We start from the raw sequence: 14,885 nt of genomic DNA, 5'->3' as shown, positions 1-14,885 counted from the left end.
TTCTGATGCTTTTAATGTAAATCAGTGAGATCTTTATAACGGTATAGCAGATACTTACATAAAATGCATATCAATATCAATATCTGCCAATAATATGTCTTAGTAGGATGATATTTAATGCTTAGTTTGATTATCAAAGCTCTGTAGTTTTAAAACATAATGCAATGATGATTGACAGATGAACAAATAAGCCTGATGATCATATTTGAGACTCATATTACTCACAATATCAAAGTGATTCTTATGTTTACTTGATAAAAATCAGTGATCGACCGATAATCGGTTTTACCGATATTTTCCCCGATATTTATTCCATAATCGGGTATTGGTTTTGTTAAACCCATCTTGTGCTTGAAAATAACTCCTTTACTTAGTAAACCTTATTTAACCTAACAGCCATTAATGCAGACATTACTTACACCGATCAGGCATAACATTATGACCACCCTCCTAATATATTGTGTTGGTCCCCTTTTCGCTGCCAAAACGGCCCTGACCCGTCAAGGAATGGACTCCACTAGACCCCTGAAGGTGTGCTGTGGTATCTGGCACCAAGATGTTAGCAGCAGATCCTTTAAGTCCTCTAACTTGCGAGGTCGGACCTCCATGGATCGGACTTGTTTGTTCAGCACAGATGCTCGATTGGATTGAGCTCTGGGGAATTTGTAGGTAACTTTGTAGGTAACTTTGCGTTGACTTTGTAAGTCAACGCCTCAAACTCATAGTTGTGCTCCTCAAACCACTTTTGATAGAGATTGACCACTGCAGACCGGGAACACCCCACAAAAGCTGCAGTTTTGGAGATGCTCTGACCCAGTCGTCTAGCCATCACAATCTGGCCCTTGTCAAACTCGCTCAAATCCTTGCCCGTTTTTCCTCCTTCTAACACTTTGAGAACAAAATGTTCACTTGCTGCCTAATATAACAAGTGATGAAGAGATCATCAGTGCTATTCACTTCACCTGTCAGTGGTCATAATGTAATGCCTGATCAGTGTTACATGCTTGATATGGAGTTTAATCTTGGTCCAATTAAGCTTTTATTTAAGAGTGAAAGTGCACTTTATTTGTTTCTCTCTTTCAGACCCCGCAGTTAAAACAGAAATAATATTGGTTCTGTATATCGGTTATCATGCATATAAACATGCAAATCTCTAATCAAATTCAGTGCAGATTTCAGATTAAAAAACACTGAAGGAGGACGTTTGTACAGGCTTTAACTTGCTAAAAAAGCATGAACTATCCACCGGACGACAGACGGACTGTAGGAGAGCGCGTGCGACAGGTTTATCAGATCATGTTGATCATTTAGAGGCTCTGGAAATCCATGTGCAATGTACTGTAAATCAGTCCTGCCTATGAACATGATATCTCAGTCTGAGTAACCCAGACACCATCCCCCCCATCAAGGTTTATACTATTTAGCAATTAGCATACAGTACCTATGGCAACCACTAACCTTTGTGTGAGACTGTTTCATGATGTTTGTACAGCCATCCAGCCGGCTTTATATAGCCTGAACCCACGACTATTAGAGAGAGCCGAGCAGGTTTTCTGTCTCACTCGCCCTTATTGATCAATCTCTCTCTTTCTCTGTCTCTCTCAGACGCCGTCTCTAGGCAAACAGACAAACAAATATTCAATATGTCATCTAAATGTGCAGACAATATATTGTTTGTTTAACAATTCACGCCGACTGCTTTGTCTAAATTGACAGTAAAGAGAGAAGTCGTTTGCTGAGGGTGCACGTCTTTATTCTTTTGATTATAACCGTGACTCCAAATAAATTGAAAGCAAATGTGGTTTGGAGTAACAGGGCCGGGGACGCTCTCACGAAACACTCGCTCGTTTGCCGATTTCGTTCGCTTAGAAATTGCTTGTTTAATGTGAAATATGAGAGCAATGGCTTTAGAAAATAATCAAAGTCTAATGTTAAAGTAGGAGATGAAACGGTACAGTAGACTCTGTTTAAAGGACAGTAGATATTGATGAAAACATCTCCTTGCATGCATTTTTAATAAATCTGTTTCATTAGCTTTAGGTCTGAGTTTGATCTATGTGTATTTGTCGCCATCCGCCGACTCTAAATGTGCTTGATAATATACTAAACTAAATAATGCATTAACTAACAATGAGCAGAGTATCTTAGTTGACGTTAGTTAATAAAAAATGTTAGTTCATTTTAGCTCAGGTCCATTAAATAATCTTTACAGATACAGATAGAAATGAAACAAGTGACGTATTTATGAGTGTCATTGAATCATTCATTTAAGAGATTTGTTTAAAAACACTGATTCATCCAGTAATGAAACAAGTGACGTATTTATGAGTGAGTCATTGAATCATTCATTCAAGAGATTTGTTTAAAAACACTGATTCATCCAGTAATGAAACAAGTGACGTATTTATGAGTGAGTCATTGAATCATTCATTCAAGAGATTCCTTTAAAACACTGATTCATCTAGTAATGAAACAAGTGACGTATTTATGAGTGAGTCATTGAATCGTTCACTCGAGAGATTTGTTCAAACACATTAATTCATCCAGAAATGAAACAAGTGAAGTATTTATGACTGAGTCATTGAATCATTCATTTAAGAGATTTGTTTTAAAACGCTGATTCATCCAGTAATGAAACAAGTGACGTATTTATGAGTGAGTCCTTGAATCATTCATTCAAGAGATTCATTTAAAAAAACACTGATTCATCCAGAAATGAAACAAGTGAAGTCTTTATGAGTGAGTCATTGAATCATTCACTCAAGAAATTTGTTCAAAAACGCTGATTCATCCAGTAATGAAACAAGTGACGTATTTATGAGTGAGTCATTAAATCATTCATTTTTATGAGATTCGTTTAAAAACGCTGATTCATCCAGTAATGAAACAAGTGAAGTCTTTATGAGTGAGTCATTGAATCGTTCACTCAAGAGAGTTGTTCAAAAACACTGATTCATCCAGTAATGAAACAAGTGAAGTCTTTATGAGTGAGTCATTGAATCATTCACTCAAGAGATTTGTTTAAAAACGCTGATTCATCCAGTAATGAAACAAGTGAAGTATTTATGAGTGAGTCATTGAATCATTCACTCAAGAGATTTGTTTAAAAACACTGATTCATCCAGTAATGAAACAAGTGAAGTCTTTATGAGTGAGTCATTGAATCATTCTCTCAAGAGATTTGTTTAAAAACACTGATTCATCCAGTAATGAAACAAGTGAAGTCTTTATGAGTGAGTCATTGAATCATTCATTCAAGAGATTTGTTTAAAACACTGATTCATCTAGTAATGAAACAAGTGACGTATTTATGAGTGAGTCATTGAATCGTTCACTCGAGAGATTTGTTCAAACACATTAATTCATCCAGAAATGAAACAAGTGAAGTATTTATGACTGAGTCATTGAATCATTCATTTAAGACATTTGTTTTAAAATGCTGATTCATCCAGTAATGAAACAAGTGACGTATTTATGAGTGAGTCCTTGAATCATTCATTCAAGAGATTCATTTAAAAAAACACTGATTCATCCAGAAATGAAACAAGTGAAGTCTTTATGAGTGAGTCATTGAATCATTCACTCAAGAGATTTGTTCAAAAACGCTGATTCATCCAGTAATGAAACAAGTGACGTATTTATGAGTGAGTGATTGAATCATTCATTTTTATGAGATTCGTTTAAAAACGCTGATTCATCCAGTAATGAAACAAGTGAAGTCTTTATGAGTGAGTCATTGAATCGTTCACTCAAGAGATTTGTTTAAAAACACTGATTCATCCAGTAATGAAACAAGTGAAGTCTTTATGAGTGAGTCATTGAATCGTTCACTCAAGAGAGTTGTTCAAAAACACTGATTCATCCAGTAATGAAACAAGTGAAGTCTTTATGAGTGAGTCATTGAATCATTCACTCAAGAGATTTGTTTAAAAACGCTGATTCATCCAGTAATGAAACAAGTGAAGTATTTATGAGTGAGTCATTGAATCATTCACTCAAGAGATTTGTTTAAAAACACTGATTCATCCAGTAATGAAACAAGTGAAGTCTTTATGAGTGAGTCATTGAATCGTTCACTCAAGAGAGTTGTTCAAAAACACTGATTCATCCAGTAATGAAACAAGTGAAGTCTTTATGAGTGAGTCATTGAATCATTCACTCAAGAGATTTGTTTAAAAACGCTGATTCATCCAGTAATGAAACAAGTGAAGTATTTATGAGTGAGTCATTGAATCATTCACTCAAGAGATTTGTTTAAAAACACTGATTCATCCAGTAATGAAACAAGTGAAGTCTTTATGAGTGAGTCATTGAATCATTCATTCAAGAGATTTGTTTAAAAACACAGATTCATCCAGAAATTAAACAAGTGAAGTCTTAATGAGTGAGTCATTGAATCATTCATTCAAGAGATTCGTTCAAAATGCTGATTCATCCAGTAATGAAACAAGTGAAGTCATTGAATCATTCACTCAATCCTATTTTTAATACACTACATTTTAAACAGACTGTAGCCGTTAACATTTCATCAGAACCTCTAGTGAATGTTCATTTGTTTGTTTTTGTCCGTTCAGAATCATGGGAGAAAATAACGATTCAATGCAAATGGTGATTTTTGTTGATTTCATCTGCTTGTGTTTTTGGCAGGTCCCTAAACAGAAAGAGAGATAAAACACGGTTAATCTCAGCTTTTCGTGTGTGAATTTTTTTCTCAGCAAAAAAAATGGGCCAGTAATTTGAGTCAACACTATTGAAATGATATTCAGAATTTCAAACGGGACGAGGGCGCTGCAATGATGCTTTGGAAACAAATACCATAAATTATTCAGCGAGAGAGAGAGAGAGAGAGAGAGAGAGAGAGAGAGAATAGACTATGATAGATTGGTGGTTTTCGCGGATGACTGCGGAGTCGTCCCAGTACCTTTTGTCCCAACAAAGGTTCCAATCACAGAATTCGGCCGTAATGTAAAAAATCACTCTTTGCCGGCCGTCTCTCTCTCTCTCTCTCTCTCTCTCTCTCTCTCTCTCTCTCTCTCTCTTGTCTTTTGTGTGTTCTGCGCCCAGATTAAAGAAGAGGGTGATGCTCTTGGCCGGCAGCGGTTGCTATGGAAATGGGGTTGCCGTCGCTATGATAGGCCATTCATGTTTGATTAATTGGTTTTTCAATGCTTCTTGGTTTGTGAAAGCCCTTAAAGAGCAACTCCACGGAAAATGGAAAATTAATGGATTCTCTCTCTCTCCCTCTGTCTCTCTCTCTCTCCAACATTAAAGCCATTTCGCTGCATTTGAAAATTGAACTAATGGTGTTGCTGAAATTTGATTTGAGGTTGGAGGTTGTGTTTGGAGGGGCTGTTGAGTATTGGAGATCTGAAACGTCTAAATGAGGAAAGCCTTTGTTTCAGGTCTGCTTTTGTACCCGCACACACTAGGATGTCCTGTAGATTCCGGGCTAATGCTAGAAAGAGCTCAGCGCGCCCCCTGTGCTTGTGGACTTCATGCATTTTCCCTGCTCTTTCATTTTAAATTTCATCTATTAGCAAGTCTTGAGAGGTTAATTAGCACTATTACAAGCTCTCGCTAAGATCATAGCCGTTACTGTAATGTTTACTCGGCCCAGACTTCACAGTTGATGTTTAATTCAGCTCAACTCGTGAATGTTGCATGCCGCTAATAAATGCTAGTTCATCAACTTTCTCTATTTCTCGTTCTTTTTGATTCGTGGCTGGCTAAGTATTCCTATTTATGTGTAAATGAATACATCCATTCGCCGTCCTGCCGTCGACATCCGCTCGCGTCTCCTGATGAGATGCCTTTTGAAGAGCAGCGCTGGAAATGAAACATGGTGAAATATTCAAATGCATGAGTTACGGATGCTTAGTTGGAGAGGATTCTGTGATTTGAGCCAATTAACCAACTTAATTTGGCAATGCCTGGAAGTCTTATGCATCTGAAAAATAGGATTTAGTATGGAATAAATGTGCTAATGCATGTCAAATAAAGAGTTGCGTCACTGTGCATGCTATCTTATTAACTAAACAAACAAAATATGGGTGTGAAAGACACTATAATATTGATGCACAGTTGCTTGCGCCATGCAAATTGCATTTCGGCCACAATTTGCACTTCTGTGCATACAATAAGTTATGACAACATATGTTTTACATTGCTTTAACTTAAAAATCTGTGTATATGGTTATACTCTAAAAAAATGCTGGGTTAAAAATAACCCAAGTTGGGTTGAAAATGGACAAACCCAGCGATTGGGTTGTTTTAAGCAAACATTTAACCCAACCGCTGGGTTTGTCCATTTTGAACCCAACTTGGTTTTTTTTAACCCAGCATTTTTAGAGTCTATTTACTCAAATGTTTATGCATATATGATTTAGTTTGAGAGGATTCTTTGATTTTGCATTTTTAGCCAATTAACCATCTTATGCATCTGAAAAATAGGATTTTGTATGGCATAAATGTTCTAATGCATGCAAATGAAGAGTTGCATCACTGTGCATGCTATCTTATTAACTAAATAAGCACAATACGTTTGTGAAATGCATTATAATATTGATGCACAGTTGCTTGCGCCATGCAAATTGCATTTCGGCCACAATGAGCTGTTCTGAATAAGTTAGTAAAACTTAAAAATGCCTTAATGTAAAGTTTAAGCAGAACTTGCAGGTTTATATTTTGTACTAATACAATTCAATTGCTCTGAACTTGAAATATTTGAGTAAGCTAATTCATGCATTTAACTTAAAAATATCTCACATTTTTAGTAGTGGAAACTTGACTAGATTTAATTAGCTTGTTCAATAAATGCCACCTTGCTAATTGGTTACACAATGCTTTAGCATTAGCATTTTGCACTTGCTGAATGAGGACATCAATATAAAACATTTAACATAAATCTGTTCTCAAACTAAGCTCACTCGTCACCGTGATGGAAACCCCAACTAACTACAGAAATATTAGAGTGTATTTTTATGATTTTATTATTTAAAATGAAAAACCTTCAATGTCAAATTGACTGACCCAGCACTGTCAAAAAAAAAAAAACAACCCAGTGAATGGCTTCAAAACCCAACAAACTAGGTAAAAATAACCCAGCATGTGTTCTGGCCAATATTTACCCAACGCTGGGTTGCCAAAGAACCCAGCATTTTAGGAATACTTCACTCTAAAAAATGTTGGGTTAAAAACAACCCAAGTTAGATTGAAAATGGACAAACCCAGCAATTTGGTTGTTTTAACACATCGGTTGGGTTAAATGTTTGCTTAAAATAACCCAATTGCTGGGTTAAAACAACCCAATCGCTGGGTTAGTCAATTTTCAACCCAACTTGGGTTGTTTTTAACCCAACATTTTTTGTGATTGTGAGCCTGTTGAGTAGGATTTTATTCTATGTGATTTTACTGTTTCAACCCAAATTTGGGTCAAATATAAAATTTGGGTCAAACCCAACCGTTGGGTTTAAAAATTTAATTTTGACCCCAATTTTAGACACTAAAATGCTGGGTTGTTTTATCGCATGTTTGGGTCAATTAGGAACAAACCCAACTGGGGGTTTACATTTTTTTATTATATTTTTAAACCCAACGGTCCATATTTGACCCAAACATGGGATGAAACAACCCAGCATTTTTCAAAATGTTGGGTTAAAAACAACCCAAGTTGGGTTGGAAATGGACAAATCCAGCAATTGGGTAGTTTTAACCCAAAAAATGTTTGCTTAAAACATCCCAATCGCTGGGTTTGTCCATTTTCAACCCAACTTGGGTTGTTTTTAACCCAGCATTGTTAGAGTGTGCACAAAAAAACCCAACACAACTGAAACTCTAGCATAACAAAACATTAAATGCTAATATTAATCTTGCACAAAAAACATAATAACACTTAATTTTGGCATTTACTGTCTCTTTTGAGCGTCATCATGGCAAAGCATGCTGGGAAATAGAAATCACAGCGCAGTTTGGCATAAATGTATGTCTAAATTAAAAGAAACAAGTTCATAAAACTCAAAACAATGAACTTATTCTGATTACTTAAATTGTGTCAGTTTTGAGAACTCAAAAGAAAAAGAAAGTTCTAAATACTCATAATAATTTGTTTAATTTGAGTTGACTCTACTCAAACCAATGAATCATTTTGAGCTTTAGGGTTTAGGCAATGCATGTCAAATAAAGAGTCGCATTCGTCTTAACAAGCACAATAAGGTTGTGAAATGCTCTATAATATTTAAGGTGGCAACTTGACATTACAGAGCATATGGTTATTTACTCAATCGTTTGTATGCTTTATGTCTCATGTGGTGAATTCTCACGGTTGTTTTTAAGTGTCAAGTCATTTTTGTGGTCGCTTTGGGATTCTTCCAGGTTGAGCGCCAATGGCGCTGTGGCTTTCTGAAGTAGCTTTGAAATTCATGCTGAGAGAAGTGCGGTTGATGACTTACTGTAAATGATGCTTATCTATCTAGATCACTCTCTAATCTGTTTATGATATAAGTCAGGCTGAAACTATAAAGGACACTTTCAGTTGCATTGCAATTTTGCATTGCCTTGTCGTATATATTTACGGCCTCGATAGTGAACGCCTTCATTTTCTGTAGTCCTGAAGTCGTCTTAACTAAAGCCGCCAGTGATCAGACGTCTGCTTCAAAGGGTGAAGGAAGAAGCGAATATCTTTTTTAAAGGGTCTCTGTAGAAGAGAAACGACTAAAGCCCAAGCGGCCTCAATTGGTTATTTCTTTTCGAAATTACTCGTAGTAAAGTCTGGTCTTCTTCTCTCACCCTAGATGCCGGCGTTTGCGGGGCAAGCGGGCAGTTATTACCCCCGCGCCCACCACAGCCCCATGCTAAACAGATCTGCCCGGATACTGCCCCACCCCATGAGCGCCCTGTCCCAGCTCAGCTCTCAGATTGGCCAAGGCTCCTTTACACACGGTTCCCCGTCATCGTCAGGAAGTCAGTCAGCCACGCCCTCCCCCTCAAGCTCCGCCCAGGAAGAGGAAGCAAAGTACCACTCAAAGGTACATGACCGGTTTCCTCCAAAACGTGAAGTTGCACGTTGTTTTACAGCCCCTAATGCATTTTCTCCTCAGAAAGACACTTTACGATAACATTTGTTTATGCATTAGGGTATCAACGCAAAATTACTTTATACGCCTTGAAATGTTACAAATGAACATGAACTGAGATTAATGCATGCTGTAAAATTAGTGTTGGTTCATTGCATTTAGCGAATTAGCTAAATATGTTGTTACTACACTACCAAGTTGGGTTGAAAATGGACTAACCCAGCAATTGGGTTGTTTTAAGCAAACATTTAACCCAACCACTGGGTTAAAACAACCCAATTGCAGCATTTCTTAGAGTGTATAGTAATAACTACACTGTAAAAAAAATAGTGTTGGTTTAACTTAAAAAAGTAAGTAACCTGGTTGCCTTAAAATCTTGAGTTCATTTAAATTACTATGAAGGAAATTGGTTTAATAAATAAAAACTCAAAATATTATTGTATCTGAAGCACATAAATACATTTTTTGGGGGTGATAAATCATGAAAATAGCACAATTTGGCATGTTTCATTGCATTATTACAAATAAAACACACAATTACGCAATATGCTACAACATTTTTAAATAATAATAATAATAAAGGGTGATGTCGTTTCTCAAATGTTCATTGTATGAACTCAAATTTCTCATTTCAATGAACTCAAAATGTTAAGGCAACCAGGTAACTTACTTTTTAATTTTATTTACAGTGTATAAATAACATGCAACTAACCAATCCAAACCCTAAGTACATGTAGTTACTTAATATTGCTCAGATGTGTAACAAAACCACCTTAAAATAAAGTGTAACCGCTCATTATAAAGCATTAGTGACGACTTATTGATTTGTAGTCAATGAGTGTAAGATTTACAGTATGTTTTAAAAGTTTGGGCTCAGAAATTAATACACTCTAAAAAATGCTGGGTTAAAAACAACCAAGTTGGGTTGAAAATGAACTAACCCAGCAATTGGGTTGTTTTAACCCAGTGAATGGATTGTTTTAACCCAGCGAATAGATTGTTTTAACCCAGTGAATGGGTCGTTTTAACCCAGCGGTTGGGTTAAATATTTGCTTAAAACAACCCAATCGCTGGGTTAGTCCATTTTCAACCCAACTTGGGTTATTTTTAACCCAGCATGTTTTAGAGTGTATAGTAATGACTACACTGTAAAAAAAATAGTGCTGGTTTAACTTAAAAAAGTAAGTAATCTGGTTGCCTTAAAATTTTGAGTTCATTGAAATTAAAAATTTGAGTTAATACAACAAAGGAAATTGGTTTAATGAATTAAAAACTCAAAATATTATTGTATCTGAACCACATAAAGACATTTTTTGTGTGATAAATCATGAAAATAGCACAATTTGGCATGTTCACTGCATTATTACAAATAAAACACAATTATGCAATATGCTTACAAAATCTTTTAAAAATCTTTGAATAATGGGTGATGTCGATTCTCAAATGTTCATTGTATGAACTCAAATTTTTCATTTCAATGAACTCTAAATTTTAAGGCAACCAGGTTGTTTACTTTTTAAATATTTTTTACAGTGTAGTTACTATAGTAATAACTATACACTGTAAAAAATATTGTTGGTTTAACTTAAAAAAGTAAGTAACCTGGTTGCCTTAAAAATTTGAGTTCAGTGAAATACATTTTTTTAGTTAATACTACGAAGGAAATTGGTTTAATGAATAAAAACTCAAAATATTATTGTATCTGAAGCACATAAATAATTTTTTTTGTGTGATAAATCATGAAAATAGCACAATTTGGCATGTTTCACTGCATTATTACAAATAAAACACACCATTACGCAATATGCTTACAAAACCTTTTAATAATATTTGAATAAAAGGGTGATGTTGATTCTCAAAAATGTTCATTGTATTAACTCAAAATTTTAAGGCAACCAGGTAACTTACTTTTACATTTTATTTTACAATGTATAAATAACATGCAATTAACCAATCCAAACCCTAAGAACATGTAGCTACTTAATATTGCTCAGATGTGTAACAAAACCACCTTAAAATAAATTATAACCGCTAATTATAAAGCATTAGTAACGACTTATTGATTTGTAGTCAATGAGTGTAAGATTTACAGTATGTTTTAAAAGTTTGGGCTCAGAAATTAATACACTCTAAAAAATGCTGGGTTAAAAACAACCCAAGTTGGGTTGAAAATTGACTAACCCAGAAATTGGGTTGTTTTAACCCAGTGAATGGGTCGTTTTAACCCAGCGGTTGGGTTAAATGTTTGCTTAAAACAACCCAATTGCTGGGTTAGTCCATTTTCAACCCAACTTGGGTTGTTTTTAACCCAGCATTTTTTAGAGTCATCCTGCATAAACACATTCAGTTGGTCAAAAAAATAAATGCTATTCATCAAAGAATCCTGGAAAATAAAATGAATGTGTTTCCACACAAATATGACTGATAATAATCATAAATGTTTCTTAAGCATCAAATCCTCCTATTAGAATGATTTCTGAGGGATCATGTGACACTGAAGACTGAAGTAATGATGATAAATTCAGCTTTGATCACAGGAATAAATTACACTTTACTATATATTCACATAGAACACAGCTGTTATGAATCATAATAATATATCGCAATTTTTGATGTATTTTTGATCAAATAAATGCAGATAAAAGAAACAAAATCTTGCTGACCTACAAACTGTTGCACGGCCCAAAAACTGAAATACAAAATCATATATGATCAGTGATTTGAAAGGTTTATATGTTATGGTATGAATTATGAATATGATTTGATCCATCTGTTGCGTGCACTAGAGGAGCACAAATGGCTCTTCATTTAAAAGCATCTTCAGTGTGAATGTTTTCCGTGTGTCTCAATAGTGTTTACAAATCTCTGCGTTTTAACTTCACATCTTGACGTCTTTTGTTCGCTGTGATTTGCTGGCAAAAACATTACTCTGTTTCTCTCTCTCTCCCCCTCTCTCTCTCTCTCTCTCTCCTTCTTTTCATTTTCATTGTCCCAGAAAACCAATTACTCCTGCTTGTCCGTCATCCTCTCCTTTTATTGGAAGTGTCAGTTTGAATTTAATTTGAATGTTGCATGTAATGCGCAGGCAGCTCGAAATCCCTCATTATCGCGACGCCGCATGCTTAATTGGATTGGAGAATACAAAGAGTGAATTAACTTACATGATGTTTAAATTACATTGTTCTTCAGCCGGCTTATGGAAGAGTCCGGCCTAATGCAGCACAAGGTCCAGTGCAATTATACCTGGTTGGAGTAGATTTAAAGCCGCTCGGTTGCCAGTCAAAATAAGTGCGGCGTGTTTCAGTCAGCCGGTATTGTTGGGTTTTAATAATGAGCCGTCTGGACGAAGGCAACAATTAGCACGTTTCATTCCCTTCGGTATTTCCTCCACACTAATGTATTTAAACTCTGTGACACTGTGTTTCATTCTCCTCTGGAACGTGCCGCGCGCTTATGGAGGGCATGTGTGTGTGTGTGTGTGTGTGTGTTTGTTTACACTTAATTCAATTAAATGTATATAAATCTGAAGCCTTTAGTGGCTGGATTCCGGTCTATTCCCAGAATGCATGTGCTGCTTTCTTTACCTGGCTGTGTGTAATTGACATGTGCTGTGTGTATTCATGCACGTGTGAGTGTGTGTGTTTTTGCACATTAATTAAATCCAGGGGTCTTTAGTTTGGAAATATGCAGCTGTGCACATATAAGCGACATGTGTGGACAAGCACAACTTTGAATAATATACATATATTAAACACTGCTTATATATTCAAATAAACGTCTTTGGTATTTACTTTTTTAATACAATAAAACAATTTAATAATAATATATTAACATATTAGTATACTTTTTAATATTTAATTTTTTAATATACATTTTTTTCTTAATTAATAAAAACTATATATAACATTGAATAATATAATTTAATAATAATATACATTTTTATAAATGTATTTATTTATATTTTATTTATTTATTTTTATATTTTATATTATTTTTATAAGTGTAATCTTTAATATTTACTTTTTAATATTAAATTTTTTGGAGTAATATAATTTAATAATAATATTTATTTTAATATATATATATATATATATATATATATATATATATATATATATATATATATATATATATATATATATATATATATATATTAAAATAAATATTATTATTAAATTATATTATTAAAAAAAATTTAATTAAAAAGTAAATATTAAATATAAAAGTAAACAAACAAATTTAAATAACATAATTTAATAATATATATATATTGAGGCCTATACTTGTATATTAATATAAAAGTCTAGTCTTTAGTATTTACTTTTTAATTTTTTCATATTTTTTAATTTTCAAAGTCTATATATATATATACTTGAATAACAATTTAATAATATTATATATATATTAAAATATTAGTATAATCTTTAATATTTACTTTTTTTAATACAATTTCATAACATTTAATATAGTAAAATGTAATAATACATATATTTTAAAGACTATATATTAATATAAAAGTCTTGTCTTTACTATTTACTTTTTAATTTTTTCATATTTTTTAATTTTCAAAGTCTATATATATATAACTTTGAATAGCAATTTAATAATAATATATTAATATATATATAATATTAATAATATATAAATATATTAGTATAATCTTTAATATTTACTTTTTTAATATAATTTCATAACATTTAAAAGTAAAATGTAATAACATATATATATATATATATATATATATATATATATATATATATATATATATATATATATATATATATATATATATATATATATATATATATATATATATATATATATTTTTTTTTTTTTTTTTTTTTTTTTTTTTAAAGACTATATATTAATTTAAAAGTCTTGTCTCTAGTATTTACTTTTTTTTTCATATGTCCTATTTTTTCCTATTTTCAAATTCTCAAGTCCTCGCGTGTTAGTTTATGATGTTGACTGTAAGCCTGGTTTTGACTGATGGCCGTGGTGTTGTGGTGTGTGATCATCATCATGTAAATCACATGTAAAGTCAGACGTGATGGAGTTTTTAATGGAGCATCAGCCAGCGGTTCATGCTACATTTCCTCTCTCTTCAAATGACTTTCTCTTTTTGGGTACATTGAAAATGCTGATGAGAGAGAATGATGTTATCTAACCATCGAGTTCTGCCCTAGAAACCTCGTTCACTCGTTTGCTTCTGTGTTTTCCTGTTAAAGACAAAGATGTAATTGTTCCCCATTCTTTATTTCTCTCTGTCCTTTTAAATAATAGAGTTGTGTTTCTATTTGAAATGCACAGTGGTTGTAGATGAAGAAAGGCGTATTAGTGAGCGTCAGACATGAGATGATGCAGCACTGATTCAGATGGGATATTAACAACGTCTGCTGGACTCTCTGCATTAAGAAATCAATTTCATCCGCAATGTTTCAGCGCTGAGGAGAGTCCATGACCTGTCAGAGCAGATTACAGCGCCGTCGCTTGACTGAAAGCATTCTGCAATCCAGTGCATCCCATTTTTATTTCATGATGTTTGCAGATAAAAGACAACCCGCATTTGCATCGCCAAACATGCATGCGACTGGAGCAGCAGTGCATGTTGGGAGATGTAGACGCACTCGAAGAACTCGCAGATATCAACAAACTACACATGCATTTCATATTTCATTCTTTCCACTGATTTGTGCCTTTCAAGGAAAGACTTTGTGTGCACCGTCTTTGTATATCTAAAGTCTTTGTGTGTAGTCACCAGTGTCAAGCATTACAAGTAACTTGAGTTACGTAATCAGATTCTTTTTCCAAGTA

The 14,885-nt window shown here is 33.9% G+C and overlaps 1 protein-coding gene across 9 annotated transcripts in view; it reads left to right on the top strand.

Moving 5' to 3' along the window:
• tox2 (TOX high mobility group box family member 2) overlaps positions 1–14,885 on the top strand; it is a 214,362-nt gene that overhangs the window by 167,131 nt on the left and 32,346 nt on the right. For 6 of the 9 annotated variants that reach the window (XM_079841685.1, XM_079841692.1, XM_079841688.1 and 3 more), the window contains one exon: positions 8,790–9,023. The exons of the other annotated variants lie outside the window; for them this stretch is intronic. In XM_079841685.1, coding sequence (XP_079697811.1) covers positions 8,790–9,023 — 234 coding nt within the window. The remainder of the gene's footprint in view (positions 1–8,789; positions 9,024–14,885) is intronic. 9 annotated transcript variants of the gene reach the window in all.

Source organism: Gobio gobio, assembly GCF_949357685.1.
Source record: "Gobio gobio genome assembly, chromosome: 17".
Lineage (NCBI taxonomy): Eukaryota > Metazoa > Chordata > Actinopteri > Cypriniformes > Gobionidae > Gobio > Gobio gobio.
This window is presented reverse-complemented; position numbering and strand designations above follow the sequence as displayed.